This window comes from Plasmodium gonderi (genome assembly GCF_002157705.1).
Source record: "Plasmodium gonderi DNA, contig: Chr08, whole genome shotgun sequence".
NCBI classification, from domain to species: Eukaryota; Apicomplexa; class Aconoidasida; order Haemosporida; family Plasmodiidae; genus Plasmodium; species Plasmodium gonderi.
In genome coordinates, this window is record NW_021628933.1 from 710,603 (window position 1) to 736,268 (window position 25,666).

General features: G+C 28.6%; 8 protein-coding genes across 8 annotated transcripts; 3 read left to right on the forward strand and 5 right to left on the reverse strand.

The window, feature by feature from the left end:
- Nucleotides 1–1,288: 1,288 nt before the first annotated feature.
- Nucleotides 1,289–2,281, forward strand: PGO_081390 (FAD synthetase; the record flags this gene model as incomplete). The annotated part of the gene is made up of 1 exon (XM_028687361.1): nt 1,289–2,281. One exon carries the CDS (start codon nt 1,289–1,291, stop codon nt 2,279–2,281), a length of 993 nt encoding a protein of 330 aa, XP_028543162.1.
- A 1,227-nt stretch (nt 2,282–3,508) lies between these two features.
- PGO_081400 (hypothetical protein, conserved) lies at nt 3,509–4,879 on the reverse strand (the record flags this gene model as incomplete). Its single annotated transcript, XM_028687362.1, has 1 exon — nt 3,509–4,879. The coding sequence occupies one exon, from the start codon at nt 4,877–4,879 to the stop codon at nt 3,509–3,511; it is 1,371 nt and encodes a 456-aa protein (XP_028543163.1).
- Nucleotides 4,880–6,473: 1,594 nt separating this feature from the next.
- On the reverse strand, nt 6,474–9,416 carry PGO_081410 (cysteine--tRNA ligase; the record flags this gene model as incomplete). Its single annotated transcript, XM_028687363.1, has 3 exons — nt 6,474–8,222; nt 8,539–8,693; nt 8,984–9,416. The coding sequence occupies 3 exons, from the start codon at nt 9,414–9,416 to the stop codon at nt 6,474–6,476; spliced, it is 2,337 nt and encodes a 778-aa protein (XP_028543164.1).
- A 952-nt stretch (nt 9,417–10,368) lies between these two features.
- On the forward strand, nt 10,369–11,796 carry PGO_081420 (methionine aminopeptidase 1b; the record flags this gene model as incomplete). The annotated part of the gene is made up of 1 exon (XM_028687364.1): nt 10,369–11,796. The coding sequence occupies one exon, from the start codon at nt 10,369–10,371 to the stop codon at nt 11,794–11,796; it is 1,428 nt and encodes a 475-aa protein (XP_028543165.1).
- A 1,079-nt stretch (nt 11,797–12,875) lies between these two features.
- On the forward strand, nt 12,876–15,059 carry PGO_081430 (hypothetical protein, conserved; the record flags this gene model as incomplete). The annotated part of the gene is made up of 1 exon (XM_028687365.1): nt 12,876–15,059. The coding sequence occupies one exon, from the start codon at nt 12,876–12,878 to the stop codon at nt 15,057–15,059; it is 2,184 nt and encodes a 727-aa protein (XP_028543166.1).
- An 854-nt stretch (nt 15,060–15,913) lies between these two features.
- Nucleotides 15,914–17,719, reverse strand: PGO_081440 (hypothetical protein, conserved; the record flags this gene model as incomplete). Its single annotated transcript, XM_028687366.1, has 1 exon — nt 15,914–17,719. One exon carries the CDS (start codon nt 17,717–17,719, stop codon nt 15,914–15,916), a length of 1,806 nt encoding a protein of 601 aa, XP_028543167.1.
- Nucleotides 17,720–19,234: 1,515 nt separating this feature from the next.
- PGO_081450 (heat shock protein 60) lies at nt 19,235–21,344 on the reverse strand (the record flags this gene model as incomplete). The annotated part of the gene is made up of 2 exons (XM_028687367.1): nt 19,235–20,835; nt 21,200–21,344. 2 exons carry the CDS (start codon nt 21,342–21,344, stop codon nt 19,235–19,237), a joined length of 1,746 nt encoding a protein of 581 aa, XP_028543168.1.
- Nucleotides 21,345–22,659: 1,315 nt separating this feature from the next.
- On the reverse strand, nt 22,660–25,270 carry PGO_081460 (hypothetical protein; the record flags this gene model as incomplete). Its single annotated transcript, XM_028687368.1, has 9 exons — nt 22,660–22,812; nt 22,943–23,075; nt 23,264–23,331; nt 23,518–23,590; nt 23,872–23,945; nt 24,043–24,097; nt 24,350–24,582; nt 24,716–24,879; nt 25,204–25,270. 9 exons carry the CDS (start codon nt 25,268–25,270, stop codon nt 22,660–22,662), a joined length of 1,020 nt encoding a protein of 339 aa, XP_028543169.1.
- Nucleotides 25,271–25,666: the final 396 nt, after the last annotated feature.

Genomic DNA, 25,666 nt, shown 5'->3' on the forward strand with positions numbered 1-25,666 from the left:
AAGTAGTGTGTATGCTTATATCTACCTTTGTGCATATGTGGTTTAAAAAAAAAAAAAAAAAAAAAAATTCTAAAATTTTTCTTCCTCGATTTTCTTCTTGCTCTTGTATACACATAAGACCTCTTCATGGTTGCTACCTCCCATTTTTAATTTATAAAAAGGTAATGCCAAAAAAGGGGAAGTGAAACTAATTCAATTAACATGTAATCGCTAGGGAATATAAAAAAGCAAAATTATTCCTAAAAATTGACATGTGTCCTAGAACTAAAAAATGGAATGAATCAACTAATAACCAAATACGGACAATATATTAACAAAGGCTCACTAACAATTTGTTATTTTGGCTTCTTTTTTTTTTTTTTTTATTGTCCACTCTTTTTACAAAATTTCAATTTTTACGCAATTCCTTAAATTTTAAATAGTCTACAATTACACATTAGTAAATTTAATTGTATTCTAAAAAGGACGTAATGGAAAAGAGAAAAAAAAAAAAAAAAAAAAGTATGGGGAGGAGGGGATTGTAGTTCTTGCATAGTGTTTTTATAATTTTGTTATAGATTATGTTATATATTTTTCTCACTTTGCTTTTGCCTTTATTCCTTTTTTTTTTTTTTTTTTTTTTTTTTTTTTTTTTTTTTTTTTTTTTTTTTTTTTTTTTTTTTTTTTTTTTTTTTTTTTTTTTTTTTTTTTTTTTTTTTTTTTTTTTTTTTGTATTACATTTCATTTCAAGTTTTTATGTTTTTATATTTTTATTTATATATTTTTTGGTACCTTTGCATTTTCTAAATATTTACAGCCTGGAGCAAACATGAAAAGAAAAAGTATCGAGAAATTGCTGAGAAAAAATTGTACGACTTTTGTTTCATTTTATCATTTGCCCTTGAATCCAATCATGCTTATTAGGTGTGACTAATACTTTTTGATTATGCTTTTTTTTTTTTTTTTTTTTTTTTCCATACTACCACCTTTTTGCAATTATAAAAATTTTTTTCCTATTAAAGTTTTTTTGTCCTTTTAATTGTTTTATTTTAGTGTACTTTTTTTGAGTTTTTTTTTTTGAATTTTTTTCTTCTGTCATTTTACTCTTTTCTATATAATCAGAAACATTTAAAATATACACACGTAGAATTTAAATAAGGTTACATACGTATATATAGTATTTTTTTTCATTTTCTTTCATTGAGTAAAAAAAAATATGATATAATAAACAGACTTCCTTTTTTTTTTTTTTTTTATTATTATTTTAAAACAACTATAAGACCTTGATCAATGTGAAAAAATTTGAATCATGGAGTCTGAAGACAAGGATGAAGAATGGAATGATTATACAAACTCACTAAAGTTGTTTGAAAAAATCGAAAAATTACATAAGGAACATGTTAAAGAAATTAATAAATTGAAGAGTTTCAATAGTAAAACCTCGAGTAAATGTTATAAATCAGAAGAGGGTTACAATGAAATTGAAAATGGTGCAAAAAACCGGGACGTTATCAAACATAGCATGTATAATTATGATATTATTAATTATTATAAAGATGAAACAATGTTAAAAAAAAAAATAATGGATTTATCTGAAGATATAATGACATCAATAGATCTAGTTTATGATATCTTTCGTCTTTGTAAGGATAATGTTTTTCTATCTTTTAATGGAGGCAAAGATGCTGTTGTAATTTTACATTTATTTAGGTGTGCATATGCTAAATATTTACATGATGTTAAGGGAAAAAGAAAAAAACCAAAGTTAATTTATTTTAAAGACGAAATAAACGAATTTCCTGAAGTATATCAATTTTTAAACGAATGTGTATATATGCATGATTTTAATATAAGTGTAATTAAAGGAACATGGAAAAATAGCATTGCAACATTTATAGAAGCTTTTCAAAATAAGCATAAAATTAGTATGAGCTATCAAATGAAAGAAAATGAAATCGATTCATGTACATTTTTTCCAACTATAGCATTTGTTAATGGAACAAGATTTAATGATACCTATAGTGAAAAATTACAAATTTTAAATATTAGTTCTAGAGGACTGCCACCATATTTATATTTAAACCCAATTTTTTATTGGACCTACGGAGCCATTTGGACATTTATTTTATATTTTAAATTTGATTATTGCATTTTATATAATCATGGGTATTCTTCTATTGGCTCAGCCAAAGATACAGTAAAAAACGAATTTTTAAAATGTAACGATTGCTATTTACCAGCATATTTCTTAAAAAACTGGGAATATGAAAGACACAATAGACTATCTCCTGAAGATACATAAGAAAGAAATAGCTGACATATTAGTTACCAGGGGATGAGGTACTCATCATGAGGATGTATGTGAATGTACATGTTAACTTTACAATATGAGGAATAACGCGGACGTATATTCATTATAAATAAATATATATATATATATATATATATATATACAGATAGATAGGTACGTGAGAAGGTGGATAGACAGCTACAAATTATAAATTTTAAAAAGTACTTCTACATTTTAAGGAAAATACAGTTCTCCTTAAGGTGGAGATTATTTAAAAAAAAAAAAAAAAAAAAGGCCTATTTGGAAGAATAAAAAGAAAAGACCATGCTTTCGTATTTTTTTTTATTTTTATTTATTTTGCTAAATTAAAAATAATCACCCATTGGGAATTATGCAGAGCATATTAAAAACTATCAACACTCTAATCAGATTTTCTTAATTATAAGTACACATTTTAAGACATTTTATTATTTCATTGTATTTTATTTTTATATTCCCGTTCTCCTTTTCTCTTTTTATGTAATATATTTGAAAACTGGTTATTTATTTGCATAGATATAATTTGATAAAATATCTCTCTACACTTTTTTGTGACATCTCTTATGTGTTCTTGGTTTTATATTAATTCAGTTTATGCTATTTTTTTTTTTTTTTTTTTTTTTTTTTTTTTTTTTTGTCCTTTAAAAATTAAGATAATTTTCATTCTTATGTTTAACTTTTTATTTTATTATTTCTTTAATTAGAGGATGATTTTAAATCAGAATTTTAATTACACGTAAAAATAAATAATATTTTAGACATAAAATATCAAAACATGAAAAATGCACAAAAATTGGTGTGTGCAAAAATGTATGCATATATTTCACTTCAAAAAAAATTAGAATGTTCGGATATTTAAGCGTAAAAGAAAAATACATACAGATATGTAATGCCGATGCATATGCCACATACTTGCTAGTAGTACACAAGCGCATGTGTATGTGTGTGTATATGCATACATTTTTGTCTACCGAAAAAATGGCCACATTTAGGAAAAATATAAAGCATAAAATAGGTACTTAAAAGATATAAATTGTGCTAAAAATTTTAGGTAACAAAAAAAAAAAAAAAAAAAAAAAATGTAACAAAAAAGAACCTAAGATCCGAGCTAGCACATTTTTACACTTTAATTATACGTAAAAAAAAAAAAAAAAAATAAATAAATATATATATATATATATATATATAAGTACATCATTTTTAATTACTTGTGTGATCCAAATTTTGATCGCTATCCGAATTGTACTCGTTAAAAATACTTGAAAGGTCTTCCTTTTTTTTAATGATGAAGTTGTAATTCTTTTCGAAATTTTTTTTAATAGTAGTTTGTGGGCTGTTTACAAACATTGTTTTGTTTTTACGGGTGCTGACACTGTGTTTGAGCGTGGATCCTTCCATTTCTTTTACACAAACATTTCTCATTTCGCTTTTTTGATTTACTTTTATTGATTCATCTATATCTTTATCCATGTTTGCTTTCGTTACTTCGTTACTGTTATGTTTTCTCTTTTTTACGTTTTTTTCGAAAAAATTCTTTTTATGAAATGGACTCTCTTGCGGCTTACATGGATTTATTAACATATAGCTGTTGGTATTTTCTTCTTCATTGTTTCCCTCTTTTTTGCTTTCCTCTTTTTTGTCTTCCTCTTTTTTGCTTTCCTCTTTTTTGTCTTCCTCTTCGTTGCTTTCCTCATCGTTGCTTTCCTCTTCGTTGCTTTCCTCTTCGTTGCTTTCCTCATCGTTGCTTTCCTCATCTTTATTCTCCGTTTCAACATCATCCCCTTCCTCTAGCACCTCTATAATAACATCCTCATCCTCAGGTTTAGACGCCCTTTGGATTTCCTCTATAGCTGCATTTGACATTCCCCATGTCTGATCTGTTGTTCTTCTGCTTCTACTAAGTAAATTGAAAAAGGCTCTTTGATCTTCTGGATCTAAGCTATTCATGAAGAAATTATTTTTGGTATTTTCCATTCCTTTTTTTTCATACAGTTTATGTAAAGCTTTATTGATGCTGTTAAATTTGTCTATGTGTCTTTTATTAATATTTTGCAACTCTTCTAACTGTTCATTTGTTTTTAATTCTAATAAGGCATTGTAGGATTCTTTTTCTGTATTTTTCAATTTATCTTCTTCTTTGATAATGTTATTTTCTCTGTAATAATCATCAGCAATTTCCTGTTCTTTATGAGCGTCATATGTTCTTATACCCCCTGATATTAGGATATAATCTCCATTTTTTGGATCTGTTTTGAAAATAATTTCATTTTTACATTCAAAACATTTTCCATAAAATTTCCATATTGGTATGTTCAGGTAATTCTCGTCTTTTAATTTTTCGACTCTTGAATTAAATTTCGTCCCAACATATGTAAACGTTTTACATTTGATACATTTCAGGGTGAATGGGTACATCATCCTAATGTTTAAAAAATGTTTTTTCTTCTTGTTATATTTATTGTTTCTGTTCCTTTTCTTTTCTATTTTTCTCATTAATTTCTTCCTTTCTTCTAATTTTTCCGGATCAAAATCCGGGGGAATATATTTGTTAAGGACTTTTCTTTCGGCCATTTTTAGGAGGGATGGGAAAAATACATGGGGTCCACATGAAGAAGTTAAGGAAAAAAAAATATAAATGTGGAATAAACCAGATAACTCAACAGGGAAAATAACCGTGCAAAAAAAAAAAAAAAAAAAAAAAAAAAAAATGACAATGGAGGAATATAAGTATTAAATTATCTCCTCAATAGCCTTATTTTTTATATAGTGTCAAGTTTTCCATCCCCGTTGGTTCATTTCTTCACTGTATAAGGATGTTGGAAGTTTTATTTTCACCATTCTAAAACTATTGCAAAGGAAAAAAGAACAGGAGAAAGAATGGAGAAAAAGTTCCATTTTTGTTTGTCAGAGAAATGTTTATCAAAAGTGAAAAAAAAAAAAAAGAAATTTAACAACTATTTCTTCACAACATTTTGGATAAATAAGTGATTTTACAAAGTAGAAAAAAGAAGGGGAAAAAAAAAAAAAAAAAAAAAAAAAAAAAAAAAAAACACGGGACCTTAAATTGTAGCATATTGAAGAAAAGGGGTATACAAAAAATATGGCCAAATTTTTGTGAGTTACCAAAATGTTAAAAATGACATTGTAGGAATTGCTTTGTTTTGTTTATTTTTTTTGTCAATTTGCTTATACCCTTCGAGTGTGTCACATGGGGACACATTATTTGACTCTTTCACCCTCTGTTACAACATTTTTTTTTTTTTTCGCTTTATCATTTTGCCGCCCCGTTGCACACTTTTTATGCTTTATGTAATTAAATGTAAGCGGAGAATCATTTGTGGAAGCATAGTTTTTTTTTTTCCAAGATCGAGAAGTATATGTGGTTGTAAATCATTTAAAAAAAAAAAAAAAAAAATTTATGGCAGAGTTTCATTTTATCATTTTATCATTTTTTTTTTTTTTTTTTTTTTTTTTTTCACTATTTCGAATGGACAAAGATGAAGTGATTGAAATTATTCTATCAAATGGTTTACATTCCCCCGATGTCTGGGTGAGGGAACGGCATGATGAACACGATGGGGTGTATTTTCTTACCTTTGGATAATGAAAAAGAGGATAGTAGTAAGAACGTAGTAAAATAAAATAGCTAAAAAATAGTTAAAAAATAATCGTAAAAGAATGGTCGAAAAAATGGCCGAAAGAATGGTCGAAAAAATGGCCGAAAGAATGGTCGAAAGAATGATCGAAAGAAAGGTCGAAAGAATGATCGAAAGAAAGGTCGAAAGAATGGTCGAAACCGCTATAATCGTTGGAAAAAAAAAAAAAAAAATAAAAGCATTATCATTTTTCATATTTGAAACAATTTATTTTCCTTACAAGTACGTACATGGGTACACGCCCATGAGGCATACATGAAGAGAACCACCTCTTGAATTCTACTTAAGCTTCGATAAAGACACGGACACCACACCTGCTTCTTTTATGATGAGATCCTCTCTTACCCTATTTTTTTCTGCACGGGCAATACGGCGAAAGATATTTATCATTTCAATTGTTCCTCATATTGAGAATCGTGAATTGAATGGTAACCCCATTTGTAATCTAAGATGATTTGTCAAACATTTGTGGAAATGGTAAATTTATAAGGCATGAGATATATGTTTTCCTATGGTTGTGGAATATCATTCTGTCTCTTGTCCTCTTGAGGAATTTTTGTGTTCAATGTGTCTTTCTTGATTGAGGCAATCGTATCACCTTGTTCATTTTTCCTCTTATTGAGATCCTGCTCACGCTTCCTCTTCTCTTGCTGTAGTTGATTATCATCTAGAACTTTGATAACAAACTCATTGTTTTGTCTGTCATCGATAAGTATTCCCATGTTTAGAAGACGTTCATCTCGTAACAAATCACATTCTTTCAACATGGTATCATTATTTGTTTTTATATTGTTTACAAAGTCTGTATAGAGTAAATCCTCCTTTTGTTTTTTTTCAGTTGTTGTTTCATCATTTTTTTCTTCCCCCTTTTTTGTAACATCTTTTTTTGTTTCTTTTAAAAATTTTCGAATGAATTTTGCATTACTTTGTAGTGACGTTCGAATGTTACTCCTGTACATACCTACTATTTGCAAAAGTTCATTAAATTTTTCTTCATATTTATCACCTACTTGTGAATGTCCATATTTCAATCCGAATGTGTCAAGTATATAAGATATATAATGTTTCAATTCTAGCAGTAGTCCAACTTGAATTTTATTATTTTGTAAGTATATATTAATTTCTGTAATTAACTTTTGTAAGGTTAAAATAACTTCGGGCGTGTTAAAATTGTCAAGAAGGAACTGATGAATTTTATTTTTTGTAATACTAAATAAATTATTCAACTTGGTATCATTTTCATCCCAATACAAATTTGAATTATTTAAATTGAAATTTTTTATTTTCATCTCAATTAATGCAAAAAAATTGAATATAAATTTATCTATTTCTATACATTGAATCATGCTTTCTCCATTTGGACTGTAATTCATAAAGCTGTCCCATTTGTTTAGAAGAAAAAGAATACGTATCTGATTGGGGGTATAGATATTTAGCATATTTTTTATAGTTATAAAATTTTTCAATGATTTTGACATTTTTAATCCTTCAATATGTAAATGTCCTGAATGTAAAAAATAGTTTACCCATTGATTTGCATCAAAAAATGCTTCGCTTTGTGCTAATTCATTATCATGATGTGGAAATCGTAAATCTATACCACCACTATGTATATCAAGAACATTTCCTAATATGTTACTAGCCATTGTTGAACATTCAATATGCCACCCAGGTCTTCCTTTACCCCAAGGGGAGTTCCAATATGGTTCATTTGCCTTTGATGATTTCCATAATGCAAAATCATAAGAATTTTTTTTTTTTTTAGATATTACTCCTAAATCTCCCTCGCCTTCTAATATTCGTGTTTCATCTTTTACAGATAGTGGTTCCATACGTGCGTAAAAATGTTTAGGATTTTTTTTAAATTCATCAATATCAAAATATACACTACCTTCTTCACTTACATATGCATATTTGTTTTCAATTATTTTTTCTATATATTTCACAATTTCTTCTACGTATTCACTAACTCTAGTTATAGCTGTTGGTAAAAGAACATTCAGTTTTTTCATATCTTCCCAAAATTCATGCTCCCATTTTCTTGCCAATTCGGTAAAACTAACATTCTCTTCTTCACTTCTTTTTATAATTTTATCATCAATATCTGTTATATTTATCACCATAAAAACGTCATATTTAAAATAGTTCACTAGGATTCTTCGAATTATGTCGAAGGTTACATATGTTCTTGCGTGTCCAAGATGAGCTGCATCGTACACAGTTGGTCCACATGCGTACCACTTTATTTGATTGTTTTCCTGTACACAAATATGTGGAAAATGAAATGCTTCATTAAGTGTTATAAGGGTATTATTTTTGCCATATTGTGTCTTATTTTTGTCCTATTTTAATTTCCATTTTTTTGGGGTGGGTGGGGGTTATGAGGCTACGGGGCCATTTTCTATGACTCAGTGGGAAAATCACATTCTCGCATAGAAGTGCACATGTAGGTAGCAAAAATAAAATTTCCAATTTGGGATAATTTTTTCTTTTTTTTTTTTTTTTTTCCCTTGCTTGTTTTTGTTCAATAGCACCAACTGGTTACACTTGGTCGATCGTTTTTTCGAATTTTACCTGGGGTACGAATTCCACTTTACTTCGCGTGAGGGAATTGTTTAAGATAAGTCCTGTTATTTTCTTCCCTTCTTTCGACGGCATGTTCCATTTTGGTAATCCATTGTTTGTTTCCATGGTGGTATGAAGTGTTTTTCTTATGATTGAGTATTTGTCTGATTGGGGTGAAAGAAATGCAAAAAAAAAAAAAAAAATGCAGTGAAAAAATAGGATATAGAAATGGATCTAATGAGCTGTGGACACCTTTTGTATGTTCGAATATTATGACCTTGCAACTTTTATTGCTAAAGTTAGAGATACACATTTGGATCACACAGGAATATCTTTAGCATACAAATTATTGCATATATTTTATGCATTTTATGTGTATGTAGGAAACATTCGCTTAGTTGTTTATTTTTCGTTTTTTTTTTTTTTTTTTTTTTTTTTTTTTTTCATTTCTTACAATTAAAAAAAATGTGTCTGCTATCACAAAATAAGTTGCGAATAAAATACATTCCCCAGCTTGACTGTGGTCCCAACCTTTTTCTGTTAATAAAATTTTTAAAAGGTTTTGGCCATGACAGGTTACTCGTCTTTCGTCCACTTGTACGAATATTCTTGCTCCTACGGATATTGTTCCAAATTTGGTAACTACTACAAATTTTGTTGCTTCTCCAAATTTTGTTGCTTCTCCAAATTTTGTTGCTTCTCCAAATTTTGTTGCTTCTCCAAATTTTGTTGCTACTCCAAATTTTGTTGCTACTCCAAATTTTGTTGCTACTCCAAATTTCTCGGATACTGCTGTTGTTGCTATTGAGAAGCTTCACTGATGTAGAGAAGTTCTTTTTATGTGAAATCGCGAAAAGGGGTAAGTATATTAAAATAAAAATTTTCATTTAAATTTTTTCTACATGTGTATATACATATGTACATACATATTTATGTATGTATGCATATGATGGGGTGCGAGCGAGAACGGAAATCCAAAGATGGGATGCATTGGGGGTGGGGTGTTTTTCGTTTCTTTTTATATTATCCCGAATTGGACTGGGAGCACATGATTTGACATTTTATAATATTTTCTTCTTTATCTCTTTTTTTTTTTTTTTCTTTTTTTTGGTTATTTTATTCCCCGTTTGCTTGAAATAGTATATAGCAAAAACACATACATAAAAGTCCTCCGATTTTAGGCGTTCTTGAAAAATTCATATCTGTCGAAATGAAACAACAGTTTACAATATAAAAAAACCTCAAATAATCAAAATCATATTATTCATATGGTTGAAATCAGAATCTTCATCGAACTTTGTGAAAAAGGAAAAAAAAAAAAAAAATAAAATAATTAGGCAAATGCTCATCGTTGAAATCAATACAATGAGCTGGTGGTTGCATGCTGCTGATAAATCAATAATGTATGCATATTATACATTTGAAAATATATGTATGAATATATACCGCATGGGAAGATTAGGATATAGCACCTGCAGTATGAAACAACATATGCACAAGGGAGATGTTATTAACTCTTTGCACCTTTTGAAATGTTTGCAATTCTCCTTGTACACTAAATTGTTCAGTAAACATTATTTCTTTTTTAAGTACATGTATGAAAAAAAAAAAAAAAAAAAAAAAAAAAAACGTTCATACATAAACAACACATATGTATACATATGTACGTGTACCTTACGAGAGTGCAAAGGGGGAAACTTTTTTTACCCACGTACGTTCAAAAACAAGCATAAATGCAGATGCAAATTCATACACAAATACTAACGTTAATGCTAATACTAATACTAATGCAAATCCGAATGCATATTTGAAGGGGGAAAAAAAAATGCACAGTGATGCATGAACATATGTTATATATATATTTCTACATATAGAAGTAAAAAAAGTACAAAGTACAGAATGGTATGTGAAAAGAGAGAATGTGACGTCAGTGCATCAGGTGGTAGTGGTTGTGATGAATTGGGGAACAAAGGGCAAGATACCATAAAGGAAAAAGAGAAAGAAGAGACATGCAACGGATGTGGAAAAGTATTAACCAAAAAATTAAGTTGTCCCATATGCTTGAAAAGAAAAATGGTTAGCTACTTTTGCACACAAGAATGTTTCAAAAATTCGTGGAAAGAACATGTTGTTAAAATTCATGAAATGTGGAAAGACGAAGAAGAAGAAGAAAAAAAAAAAATGGATATCAACCGGAAACCCGATGAAGAGGAAGAAAAGAGAAAAAAATTAATGGAAATCATAAAAAAAAAGTTATCACCTGAACATTTTGATCCAACCAATAGGAAATATTGGAAATATGATCATCATTTGAAAAATTTTGTAAATTTTGCATTTACTGGAAATTTAAGACCATGGCCTATATCAGAAATAAATCCAGTACCTGAACACATCAAAAAACCAGATTATGCTGTTAGTTCTATTCCTGAATCAGAATTAAAATACAAAAGAAAAAGTGACATATATGTAAATAATGAAGAAGAAATTACTAAAATTCGAGAAGCGTGTGTACTAGGAAGAAAAGCATTAGATTATGCACATTCGTTAGTTTCAGTAGGAGTGACAACTGATGAGATTGATAAAAAAGTTCATAATTTTATTATTCAGAATAATGCATATCCATCTACTCTAAATTATTATAAATTTCCAAAATCATGTTGCACATCAGTGAATGAAATTGTGTGTCATGGCATACCTGATTTTAGACCATTAAAAAATGGAGACATTATCAATATTGATATAAGTGTTTTTTTCAAAGGGGTACATGCAGATTTGAATGAAACATATTTTGTAGGAGATATTGATAAAGTTTCAAATGAAGCAAAGGAATTAGTTCAGACTTGTTATTTTTCATTAATGGAATCAATTAAAAAATGTAAACCTGGTATGTTATATAAAAACATTGGTAACATCATAGATTCATATGTGTCTAAAAAAGGATTTTCCGTTGTACGTACCTACTCAGGTCATGGGGTTGGGAAATTATTTCACACCAATCCAACTATTCCTCATTTTAAAAAAAATAAAGCTGTCGGTATAATGAAACCTGGACATGTATTTACCATAGAACCTATGATAAATCAGGGTCATTTTTCTGATGTTTTATGGCCTGATAAATGGACAAGTGCAACATCTGATGGAAAATTATCAGCTCAGTTTGAGCATACTTTATTAATTACTGAAAAGGGTGTCGAAATTTTGACAAAGCGGATGGAGGATTCTCCAAGCTTGGGATTTGACACCAAGGATGATTTATATCTTGCGTAGTAATTAACATCTAAGGGGTAGAGACGTTATTAACAGAAAGGGTTGAAATGGTTAGCTCAGGTTTCATTTATGGATTTCGTACATAGGTTTTTTTTTTTTTTTTTTTTTTTTTTTTTTTTTTTTTCTTTTTTTACTTCCCTTTTTTTTTTATCCTTTTTTTTGCCTTTTTTTAAAGCATTTTTTTTTTTTTTTTTTTTTTTTTTTTTTTTTTTTTTTTTTTTTTTTTCTCATTTTATACTTCCCTTGATTATATATCCATTTTTGTGCCTATTTTTAAAGCATTTTTTTTTTTTGTTTTTGTTTTTTTTTTTTTTTTTTTTTCGCCCGCAATTTGTCAAGAAGGGAAGAAAGAACTTTCACAAAAAATGTACACCATTTTGTTGTGCATACATGTGTTGTTCATCTTTTCAAAACGGAGTAGTTGCATCTTTGTGACAGCATCTGTGCAACTCCATCTTTTGTGATAGTTTCTTTGCAAATCATTTAAACCATTTCAAAAAAGAACACTCTAACAATTTAAATTTTAATTAAGTCTGTTTTATTTTATCGTATGAGAAAACTCACAAATTGTTCCCAACCATTAGGCCTCATATATGTTTATGCTTTTTTTTTTTTTTTTTTCTGGCCTCGTTTTATTATTTCCACACATCAAATTATAAATGTGTTTCATCTCATCGGTTCCAACCACTACACATTATGTGTGACAAATTCTTACAATTGTAACCAAATAGATAAAAATAATTTTTTGACAGAACGAAAAAAAAAAAAAAAAAAAAACAGAAGGTATACAATTAAGTGACTATGTGGAGGATTCTCACACAGAGGGAAAATAAAAAAAAAAAAAAAAAAAAAAAATGGATATTTCAGGATAAGGTAATTATTTCTACCCCATACGGTAGAAAAATAAATGTGCAAGTGTAACTAGTGTTTTAAAAAAAAAAAAAAAAAAATGGTGGAACAAAATAGAAAACATTTAAAATATAACTAATAAGAATAAACTATATTTCTCTCATTTGTACTTTCTCTCTTTTTTTTTTTTTTTTTTTTGGTAAGAAAGAAAAGATGAATTATCATAAAGGATGAAAAGATTAATTGAAAATAATGTAATAAAAATAAATTATAATAGTTTTTTAAACAAATATAAAAAAAATACGGGATGTGAAAAGGACGTTAGTGAGATAGAATTGTATGAACATTTTATGATAAACCCATTCACATATTCCAAACCAAGGGGTTGCTTACCATCAAATTTCAATCATCTTAAAGGACATCATCAATTGGACGGCATAAACATATTTGAAGTTGTTGATTATGTTAATATAAGTGAGCGGTTATACCTGTTTGAAGATGAAAATGAAGATGTAACGAGGGAAGATCACGATAGAGATGAAAATGATCAAATGGAGAACTGCCTGAGCAGCTCAGAAAAAGAACAAGGGGATTCAACAGAAGATGGTTACTATCATGGGTTTAAGAACGCTAGAAATAAGAAAGAGGAAAAGAAATATAAAAAAAATAACAAAATTCAGACAACAAGTAAAAAGAATAAGAATTCCACACAAACCAAAAAAAGCACAAAATATAAAAGAATTTATCGTTTTTTACTATTTGATGGAAATGTGTTTGTGTATGCATATGAACAAGAACATAACAAAAATTTTAATTATCTAGAAAAGAGTACATATAAATATTCTAAAATTATTTTATACAACAAACCTATTATTCAACGTGGTGCATTATTGTTAAGGAACAACCAAGTGTCTATTTTATTTAAAGGGCTCCGAGTATCTGATACAGGTTCCCTCCTTTTGGAGGATTATCAAGAAGATGAATTGAACATTACTGGAATGAATCCTTTGCTTGATGAGATTAATCGAAACTGCAAAGTCGATATAGGAAAAAAAAAAGAAAGTGCTAATTTTATCAATTTATCGAATGATGTAAAAAAATACAGTTATCAATGTGACCAAACTGGTTTTCCCCCAAAAATTGAATCTAAAAGAGATGAAGATAATGTGCATAGAAAATTTTACTATATAGAAGATTCATCTAATAATAATTTTGATTTTAACAAGACAGATGTCAAAAATGTCAGTAAGACCAACTTGGATTATACATGTAAGTCGAACATATGTAACACAATTAATGAACACAACAATAATACTCTCAATAAGAAATATGCTGATAGAATATGTGACAATGTGAGAGAAGAATGTAAAAAGGAGGGGGGATATGTATCAGAAATGCATAGAAATGATCCCAGTAAAGAAACTAAGAATATACATTATGGTGGTGACTATAGCTCAAATAAGGATGTTAATTATAATGTGGAATACACTTATGGGATTAATAACAGATATAACGGTTATTATAATTGCAGAGACAAAGAGAACTATTGTAACAATTCGCCAAAGTTGCATAGTAATAATTTCAACAAATTTGATGATAAGTATAAAGTGACAGATCCAAAGGAATTCACTACTGACAGTTACAATGGGGATTATTTTGAAAAAGAGAAAATACATTTTTGTAAAAAAAATAGTGGCAATTATTATCCAACACAAGGTTACGATTCTTATAAGGAAAAATATGAAGAGAATTACTCAAAACCATTTCAATATAATGATAAAAAGTTGCCTCCTCACACGTCAGAAGAAACAAAATACATGCGTTCATGTAATGAATTGAAAAATGTTACTTATCAAAGATTACAGGATAACATAGGAGAAGAAAAATCGTGTTATGATATGAAGAATTCTTTTAATCCCAACAAGGTAGGTGCCAATTATTTTAAAGAAAATGGTACATTTGATGACCATGTTACTGATAATTATCACTATGATACAAATAAAGAAAAACAGAAAAAAAGTATAACCCCGTTAGCAAATGAGGGAAACGAAATTTGGGTGATGGGTAACCCATATGGAAATGCATACGTCCAAAGTTGTGAAAATGTGAATAATGATACATTTCATAACACCTACACTAATAACTATCATGCTAATCACATGAATGAAGGATTTCAAAATGTAAACAACATGAATTTTTCAGCTAAAAAAAATTCAATGGACAGTCACTTAGGTGGAACGCATAAATGCGAGGAAGTCATTAAAACCGATCAACGTTGTCATGCCAAAAATGAAAAAAATTATAATGAATTAATTGATTTAACAGAAGGATTTTTTCAATCCGATTTTTTTCATAAATCGCAAGACGTGGAAAGTGCAAATAAGGGTAGTGACGTTATTGTATTGGATGACTGATTTTTTTTTTTTTTTTTTTTTTTTTTTTTTTTTTTTCTTCAATTTTTAATGCCATCCTGCGTGTGCACGCAGTATAGGTGGTTGATCGAGACGTGTCCATAATATCATTTGACATCATGTAAAAATATTTGTAGCAGGGAAAACTGTCAACTAATTTTTGTCCACACAGTTTCTATCAGTTTGATTTTTATTTGTTATTTTATTTGCAGTCAAAAGAATATACTATGTATGTATACTATGGCAAACATAATTTAAACAATTGGTGTAGCTACACACACATTTGGAGAAACAGAGTCACAGGAATATTAAAAATTTCCTTTTTTTACCCGCACATGTTTGTTTTCATAGGGTTTCTTGGTTTTTTGTTATATAGCTAGCTTAGCTGGGTAGTTCATTTATTTATTACTGTATTATTATTATTTTTTTTTTTTTATTTCTAAGGTTTCAGCACATTGTGCGCTTTTCCATATAGCTCACCATTTTTGTGCCCTTGTTTTTAGTACAAATGCCATTTTTACATGAACAGGCAGGTGAAATAGAAAAAAAATAAATAAATAAAAAATAAAAATATATAAAAATAAATAAATAATAATAAATAAATAATAATAAATATATAATAATAAATAAATAATAATATATAAATAAATAAAATAAACTACAAACGTCCATAAATAAAAACGAGTTTCCTAAAATTCTCCAGAAAAACACGGTATCTACACATGCGCATGCATATATGCCTGTGTTCGCACATGTGTGCACAAAAAAAAAAAAAAAAAAAGAAGGGAAAAAATACACGTATCTAAAAAAAAAAAAAAAAAAAAAAAACACGCGCTAACCGTGTAAAAGAAAGCTGTTCAAAGGTGCTTCAAACAAGTGAACTGATTTTCAGCACCACACACGTCCCTCCAGGAGCCATTGTTTTTTAATATTTTGTAGGCTCGTTTCATTTCATTCACAATTGTTTTGTAATTTTGTGGAAGGATATTTGCAACATTTTTTCCAACTTCAAAGGGATTGTCAACAAAAAGAAAATAAGACTCAAAATTTTTTAAAGCTTGGAAATTTTGGTAATAATCATTTATATCACGTATGGCTATTATGCCACTTTTATATTTATAGCCAAAGAATTTAAAAAACTCTATTAGTAATTTTGAAGTGCATATATATGTGTCGTTGTAATTATTTATTTTACGTAGTTCGTCTCGTATGATATTTTCATCTTGACAATATTTGCAATCAACCCCCATTACATAAAATGGTTTTTCATTTCTTCTGAACGAAATATCTTGGAGAGATGTAAGAATTCTTGGTTCGATTACATATTGCAAAAAATGAATTATCATTAAGATTAAAGAAAAAGACGATAAAAATCCTTTAGATCGATCATTAATATTTCTATTTTTTAACCAATGTTTTAGTGCTATTCCCATTATTTGTAATCTTTTATCTATACTTACATATTTTTGAATTAATTTGGAATTAATTACTGCTAAAATGTTATTTACTGAAATATCACAGGATAATTCAAATGAATGTCTAGGATTTTTACAATAAAAATGTATGATGGGAACTTTTGCAGAAAATCTTTGTTCAATTATCCCATCATTAAAACTATTTAATATTAAACAAATTTTTTTTAAAAAGATTATTTGATCTTTTCTACTAAGTAGTACTGGAATTTGAATGCATATATCTATATCACTATTTCTCATCCAAAATCCGTTTATGATTGACCCAAACGGTGTTACATGGCAATTTTTGTAATGCTTATTTATTTCATTTTGCAGAAAATTTATAAATGTTTTTATGTTATTAATATCGTTCTGTGAAGGTCTCAGGGATATTTCTAATTTGTGTAGTTCCTCATTTAGCACACTTGTTGAGGATTCATTCTTGTGACATTCTGTCATATTATTTTCACTTTCCTTTTTTCTTTTTATGTACGAGTTTAGATAAAATTTCATTTGTTCATACTCCTTATCTCCATCGTTTTTCCTTATAATGGATGAAAATTCATCAGAATACATTTCCTGTACACTTGTACAACCATTGCTGGTGTTTATTTGATCCCAAATAATTTTGTTCTCTCGTTGGTTTAAATCAACTGAATGGTTCTCTCTTCGGTCAGAAGTTACCCTTATGACATCCTCATTTTTGTCATTTAAATTTATATCAGAATAATTTTCTGGATGATGCTCATGGATACCATTATTTTTTTTTCCTCCATCATGTGTGAAAATGTGTTTTTGTTTTAAACAGTTATGAAGTTGATTCCCATGGTTTAATATTTTCTGATTATATCTTTGAGTGGCATCAAACGATTTGTCATGTTCACATGTTTCAAGCTTTCTTTCTGTAGATTTTTCCTCTTTCCATTTGTATTCTTCTTCATCTGAATCATCACTGCTTATATAATCGTATGAACTATCAGCTAGCTTAAAATTGGTTAATTCGATTTTCTTTCTGATTTCACATATTTCATTTTCTTTTTTATTGTTTTGATTTTTAGAACTAAATTTGCAAAGCGGTTGATGTATTGTATGACGTGCTTTGTAAACTTTTTGCAAATTATTGGTAATACAGTAAAAACTACAAATTGGTATTCTTCCTTTATTTCTTAATAAATGTGAGAAAAACATGGAGTATTTTTTAACATTCATTTCATTTGCAAATGTTCCTTTTTTCTCCTATGTGTTATATATCAGATGTTTCATACGTAAAATATTGGATGTGTTCTCTTCCAAGGTTTTTTTTTTTTTTTTTTTCCCCCCCTATTTTCTGTAGGGAAGTTTTTATTGTGATTTGCTTTCTTTCCACTCTTTTGTATAACTCACCATTTGTTCTTTTCTACTCGTTAACTTAGTAAGCATCATTTTTTTTTTTTTTTTTTTTTTTTTCTTTGGAGGGGGGTAGATGATGCATTTATATTTACCTGCACAAAGACGTCTGTGCATTTTTAAGGCACGTATCCACAACCCTTTTTTTTTTTTCACACACGCATTTTATGAAACATTATGTGAGACTTAAAAATCTTATTTGTAAGCAGGTTTCATAAGGGAAAAAAACTGCTACAAATATAATACCGTCCAACATTAACCCTCCACGAGGAACATAAGCAAAACGTTTGTATTTTTCATTATCCCATACATAATTATTTATGTGTTTTTGCTTAAACTTAATAAGTTACTTCACGATGTCGTCATTTTTCACAATTTTAACCCTTTTTTTTTTTATGCAACGAGTGAAACTGGTGAAACGGATGAAACCGATGAAACGGGTGAAACGGATGAAACCGATGAAACGTTTGTTAATTGAACATGACATGCTACAGATTACAAATAAGGACCGTTTGGAGGTTTTTTTAAAAAAAAAAAAAAATAATTTCTTTAAATCGTTTTCACACGAGTTTCTATTTTTTCTATGAAAACAACATGAGGAATAAAAGTGCGTTAAAGTCACGATTAGACTTTGTAAAAGTGTATGCACACATGCAAGCGTGTACCCACACGATTGAGAGAAATATCAAAAATAGCTGTGAATTTATGAATAATGAATTTTAAAATATTTCGAGAGATAAAAACGTAACAACATGGGTCAGATGAAAAAAAAATTGAAAAATGAAATAAAAATTTTAGTAAATTGGAAACTTATTTAAAAAGTAACTTTAGTTTTACGAAGTAGAATCATTCTTATAAAAAAAAAAAAAAAAATTTTTTTATTACTTTTATATAAGAAGATTCGTTAAAATGAAAAATATAGATAAGGATTCTCCTTTTTCTGATAAATTCTTATTCATAAAGGGTGTGCAAATCAAAATATGCACATGAGTACTTCTATGCAGGTGGGTATTTTCAACGCACTGACCTAAACTTTTATCTTTGGTCTTGTATCATTTTTTTGGTTCATTCTATTATTTGAAACTCAATTCATGTGCTTAACATGGGGTTATACGTTTGCATACGCATGCACAAGTATATACACATTTGTGTTGTCGCTTTTCTGCTGAGCCATTCACTCCACTGTTTACATACAACACTCATGGAGAGCTCATAGTATGCACAGTTCTGATACGACGTATAAATGCAACGTCATATTTTCCTTACTACTTTAGATTTACAGGGTTACTCCCCATGGAGGAAAAGTTTTTTTTTTTTTTTTTTTTTTTTTTTTTTTTCTCAATATATGCCACCCATATCTCCCATAGAATTCACCGAATTCATATGCGGATTCGTTTCGTCCACTTTTGTGTCCTTGAAATCAACGATGGCTACTTCTGTTGTTGTCATAAGTGATGCTATAGAAGCTGCATCCGAAATAGCTGTTTTGACAACTTTAGTGGGATCGATAATTCCTGATTCGATCATATTTACATATTTTCCTTCTTGTGCATTAAATCCAATGTTGGAATTTTTTTCTTTTAAAATATTACCAGCAACTACTGATCCTTCATGTCCAGCATTTTCAGCAATTTGTTTAATAGGTGCTTTACATGCATCTTTGATTATATTGACACCAACTCTTTGATCATAATTATCTGTTTGCACCGAATCTAATTCTTTGGATGCAAATAATAATGCACTTCCACCACCTGGAACAATACCTTCTTCAACAGCAGCTTTGGTTGCACACAAAGCATCTTGTATTCTATCTTTAATTTCGTTCACTTCTACTTCACTTATTCCTCCTACTTTAATTAATGCAACACCTCCTGTTATTTTGGCTAGTCGTTCTTGTAATTTTTCTTTCTCATAATCGGAAGTATTTAATTTTATAGCATTTCTTATACTTTCACATCTTTCATTAATTTCTTCTTTTTTCCCTTCTCCTTCCATAATTAATGTACTATCCTTAGTTACATTAATCGATTTAGCTTTCCCTAAGTAAGATACAACATCTGGGTCATCCAATTTTAATCCTGCTTCTTCCGTTACAACTTTAGAACCTGTCATCACAGCAATATCATGAACAAGTGCTTTTCTATGTTCACCAAATCCTGGAGCTTTAACTGCACATATTTTTAATCCTAATCTTAATTTATTTACTATCAATGTAGCCAATGCATCACTATCTACATCTTCTGCAATAACTAATAAGGATGACTGATTCTGTAAAACGTGTTCCAAGATTGGTAGTAAAGATTTAACACTTGAAATTTTCTTTTCATGTATAAGTATGTATGGTTTATCAAGTTCTACTTTCTGATCTTTACTATTATTAATAAAATATGGAGATATATATCCTCTGTCAAATTTTATTCCTTCCACAATTTCGAGTTCATGTTGTAATGTTTTTCCTTCTGTAACAGTTATGGTACCTTCTTTTCCAACTTTTTTCATAGTATCAGCTATTAGCTGTCCTATATTTTTATCTCCATTAGCTGATATACTAGCTACATTAAATATTTCTTCAGTTGTTGTTACATCTTTTTTTATCGAATTTAAATACTCTAGAACCTTTTCTACTCCTTTATTTATTCCTCTTAATAAATCCATTGGGTTCATGCCTGAATCTACTGCTTTACATCCTTGTTGAAATATCGATCTAGCTAAAATCGTAGCTGTTGTTGTTCCATCTCCTGCTTTGTCGTTTGTGTTTGCAGCTACTTGTTTCACCATCTGAGCACCCAAATTAGCTAGCTTGTTATTAAATTCAATGCTCTTCGCAACTGTAACTCCATCTTTTGTTATTTTCGGAGAACCAAAGGATTGTTCTATTATTACGTTTCTTCCCTTTGGTCCAAGCGTTACACTCACAGCATCTGCCAACTTGTTGCACCCTAAAGTGGGCATCCGGGGGAGAGGGGGAAGAAAAGAAAAAAAAAAAAAAATTATTGAATAAATGGGATGAACAACATATGATGTATTATTTATTGAGCATACCAATTATGTCTGATTAGTTGTTACACATGCAGGTATATCATCACAGGGGTTCTAGAAGAAGGGTTATACGCTAAGTATAACTCAAATCATGATTTACACAAAGATGGCATTATGTATTAATGTGGACGCGTTCCCAAAGGAGCCCAAAATTTCGGTATGCAAAAAAAAAAAAAAAAAAAAAAAAAAAAATATACATATATATACATATATGCATGCCTATATGTATTCTCCTTGTACATTTAGATTTATGATATATCTTACCTGTGAGCATTGCTGTTCTGGCATCGCTACCAAATCGTATATCTTTCGATATGTTTCTTTTCTGAAACGCGTTTAAAACTGAAACGACGCATTTGTTTGTGCATTCCCCTTTATTGAGGACTTTTCCGCGCAATGTGGATAACATTTTTATTTTTCAAGAAATTTCTCTCTAAATTTAAGCAATTATTCGTGTTTGAAAATGAACTTAATATGTTTATACACCTGTTTGTGTGATATCGTTTTTTTGGCTGTTCGCTTTTTTTGCCTATTTTTTTATTTTTCTCCTATGTGCGATATGTAATGGTAAAAAACAACATCAAGTCATGGGCCTTGAAATGAAGCTATACTCTGTGGTTGTTTCTCGTTCGACTTCGCACACTAATTGCTTCGTTGAGTAAATGTACGTTGGTATTATACAAGCAATTGTGTTTATATGTATACACAAATGTGGTAAAAAATTCAAATGGAATGAGGATTTTTTTTTAAAAGAAAAGAAGAAAAAATGTACACGTATGCATATATATATACAATGCTCAGTAGCTTTCCTTTTCCTGCGATAAAAATTATAGTTGGCATTATATATTTTTTTTTTTTTTATTTAATGTTGTATGTTTCACATTTTAATTTTTCATAATTGTGCCATGCTTTATTGTTTCATTTTGTTATTTTCTTTCCATTTTTTTTTTTTTTTTTTTCTTTTGGCTCTACATACATACCACGTTGCTATCTGACTTGTATTTAAAGCATGTGGAATTTTTTTTTTAAAAAAAGCTTTAAGTCCCCTTTTTTTATTTTTTTTGACGTGCATAAAATTTATGAAATCTATTAAAATTACGTGAACACAACACCACCCTGATGTGAGAAGGGGAAGAGCGGACGGATCCTGGCTCCTATACGTGGTTACAAACAAAAGATTTATGCCTCTAACCATCAACAAATTTATTGTGTTATGCTTTTACAAGTGTAGATGAACAATAGAAAAAGGAGGTAATTTTTTTTTAGAGGAAAGATGTAACAATAAATGAACCGTTTTCTTGGTAAAGGGGAAAAAATCGTGCATATTTATTAAGATATGTATAAAAATATAAGCGTGTGTATGCTACCCATGATGTGGCACGAAATAAAAGAAAAAAAAAAAAAAAAAAAAAAAAGTACATAAATAGCTGAAAAAAAGATCAATTTAATTTTATATCAAATCAAGAGCAGTATTGGAAAAACGTAGATGTGCATTTGTTTAATATTAATAAACTTATTTAGCTTCCTTTTTATTGTACTTCATTCATTTTTTGTTATTACACCAATAAAAAGTTATGCAGAAAAAAAAGTTATTGTTAAAAAAGGTGAACACTTTAACCTTGTTGGAAAAGTGTATAAAATAAAGCTGTTCCTTTTTTTTTTTTTTTTCTTTTTTTCATATTTGAACGTGAGAGATATCTTGAGGAATATATTTATTTTATTTTTTAATCTACTTTTTTTAAAAACACAGGGAAGTTTTCTATAACATATTTTCCATTTACTGTTTGTCCTTGGTCATTTTGAATATGATATATTTTCTGTAATTTTATGTAATACACCTGTGTTTCTTTTGATATACTAAAGTTTGGAGACTGTTCCTAAAACATTTGTTTCGTTGAATAGATGGTATTCAGTGTATTATTTATTGTTTTTTGTTTGTTGTTTTTTTTTTTTTTTTCATAAATTTTCTATTTTTACATGTAACAATTTTCCTCTTAGCTTAAATACCTGTGTATCCTGCCAGTTGAAATCTAGAATTTCCATCCAATTGTTTGAGTTCTTATTTATGTTATTTTTTTTTAATAATTCTGACAAACCATCATAATTCAAATTGTATTGAAAGAAAGTTAGCTGATTCGAGCTAAAAAAATATTATGAGAAAAAAAAAAAAGAAAAAAAAAGAAAAAAAAAGAAAAAAAAAAAATATGAACAAGTCATAAAAATAAAAACACTTTTCGGAAAGAGCGATAATGATGATGAACACACGAATATGAACACACAACATATTTAACTCATTAATATAAATGTGTATAAATATATCTTGTATACTTCTCTATGATGGGAGAACTCATTGTGTTAATGTAGAAATTCGTTTCACTAGTGTCATGTATTCTTATCTGCAAAGGGGAGAAGAGGAGGAAAAAAAAAAAAAAAAATGTTGATTAAATAATGTGTATGTGAAAAATGTTTTATTATAAAATAAAACCATGCGTAAAAAAATTGTTTCTCGTGTTTATATTCATCTGCACACATAAGCAGAAGAAATTTACATATATACGTATTTATATGTGTATTTTCCGAACTTGCTTTGAATTTGACAATATATTGCAGCCCAGGCAATTATATATTAAAATAGAAGATTCAACCACAGCAACCCTGAATAATAGGAAAATTTAATCACCCCACGGGGGATATAAAAAAAAATATATATACATATGTATATATTTAATGGTAACATCCTAAAAGGCATTTATTTGTGGCAATGTGAAAAACATTTTTATAGGATAAAATGTGGAGTACATAACTTCATTTCTTGCAGCTTCTGTATGGATGTATTCTTTCACTGGAATGTGCATATGTAAATGTGTTTATGCGAAAACATGCCGTTCATTAAGTATTTTATCGGAAATCATGAATGGGCAGCTTTCATATTTTACCAAATAGTGCAGTTTTTAATTCTTCGTATTAACACAGAACTTAACACATCGAGAATTATAACTTCGCAATTAACCTGTTTACAGAAAAATAAATGTTGGTGTAATTGGTGCTTAACAAGCTATTTAGTGGTATTATATTATATCATATTATATTTTTTTATTTAATGGTACTAAATTGTCCAGAATTAGGCTCGAGCATTCAGTTTCGTCATGTCCTCTAATTATCCTGGTCACATTTAAAAAAAAGTTGTTCATAAAAAGATTCACTTGGTTTGTAATATTTCGATTTTATTAGTGGAGTACTATTAATCATATCTTAATGAGTACGCTTTTTTTTTTTTTTTTTTTTTTTTTTTTTTTTTTTTTTTTTTTCCTTTTTTTTTTTTTTTTTTTTTTTTTTTTTTTTTTTTTTTTTTTTTTTTTTTTTTTTTTTTTTTTTTGTTCCCTTTTTTGGCTGTTTTTTTCAAATTGTTCATACCTTTCATTTTGAAGATTTTGAAAGAATAACTTATGCTGATTTAAGTCAACCCAGTCATCAGTTAACTCTTTACTTTCATTTTCATTCTCATTTTCATTTTCAATGGAGTCATTTTCTGGAATAAGAAAATTATCACCACAAATGTCATTGAACACTCCCAAGACTTTTTTGTTCTTATTCTGAATAAGCATATGTTTTAAGGACTCGATTTCCTTTATCAATTCTTTCAGTTTCTAATAAAAATGTTGTAAAAACGCAGGTTCATATGATTTTGTAAAAAAATATGTGTTCGCGTATATTTCGAAGAGATGTATATTTTTTTGGAACATGTCAATTTTCCTCTTTTGCACTTTTTAACTTTTTCACCTTTTCATATATTACGACTGAACTATGCTTGATGTATTGAAAATAAACAGTGGAAAACTTGTCTTTCAGTTGAACAGTTCTATCGAACAATACATTAACATCTTTCAATGCATTATCATCAGGGAGGGTGGTATTTTTCAACTGTTGTACTTTATTTTCAATGTCTAACGGGTTATTCAACAGGGGAAGCAAATAAAGGGGAAATATATACATATATATATATATGTATGCACATATATGTATATGTTTTTTTTCTGGCAGAATTAAGGCAGTTTGTTATTATATTTCATGGCATTACGATAGCATGGGCTATAATGTGCTTGCGTTATAAATGACCAAAAGCAGACAATCACAATGAACAGAAATGTTTGCCCCCTCTCTTCTCACCACCTTTTCTTTACTTATATGTAACACCGGGGAACATGTATATGCACGCCGTACTCAACAAAGCATGTACATATAATTATTTTGATGGTATAAAATAAAACCTTTCACATTTTTATGAAGAATTTCTTCATAATTATGGGACCCATTTTTTTCGAAGTCTTCATCCATGTTTTGGTAGATACCTCAATCATGACCTGTTATGTTTGTAACAATTTTTAAACCGAACATAAGCTAGGAAAGGAACGTAAAATATTGCAACATATATAATAGCACTATGGAGGAGGGAAGAACAAGAGAAAAAAAAAAAAAAAAAATTCTCAAATGTAAATATATAACAAGTGAAATATAAAAATAATCCTCAATTTTGGCTTTGTAACAGAGGAAAATTATTTATTTTGATCTTATTTGCTTTTATCATATTTTATTTAAGATAAAAATGTGTGTAATTTTAAAAAAGTAAAATAACCCTGTTATTTAGAGATGTATATATTTTTCATATATTTAAATATATATGAACCTTTTTTTTTCTTTTTCTTTTTCACAAATTTTATCCATGTGCTGGTA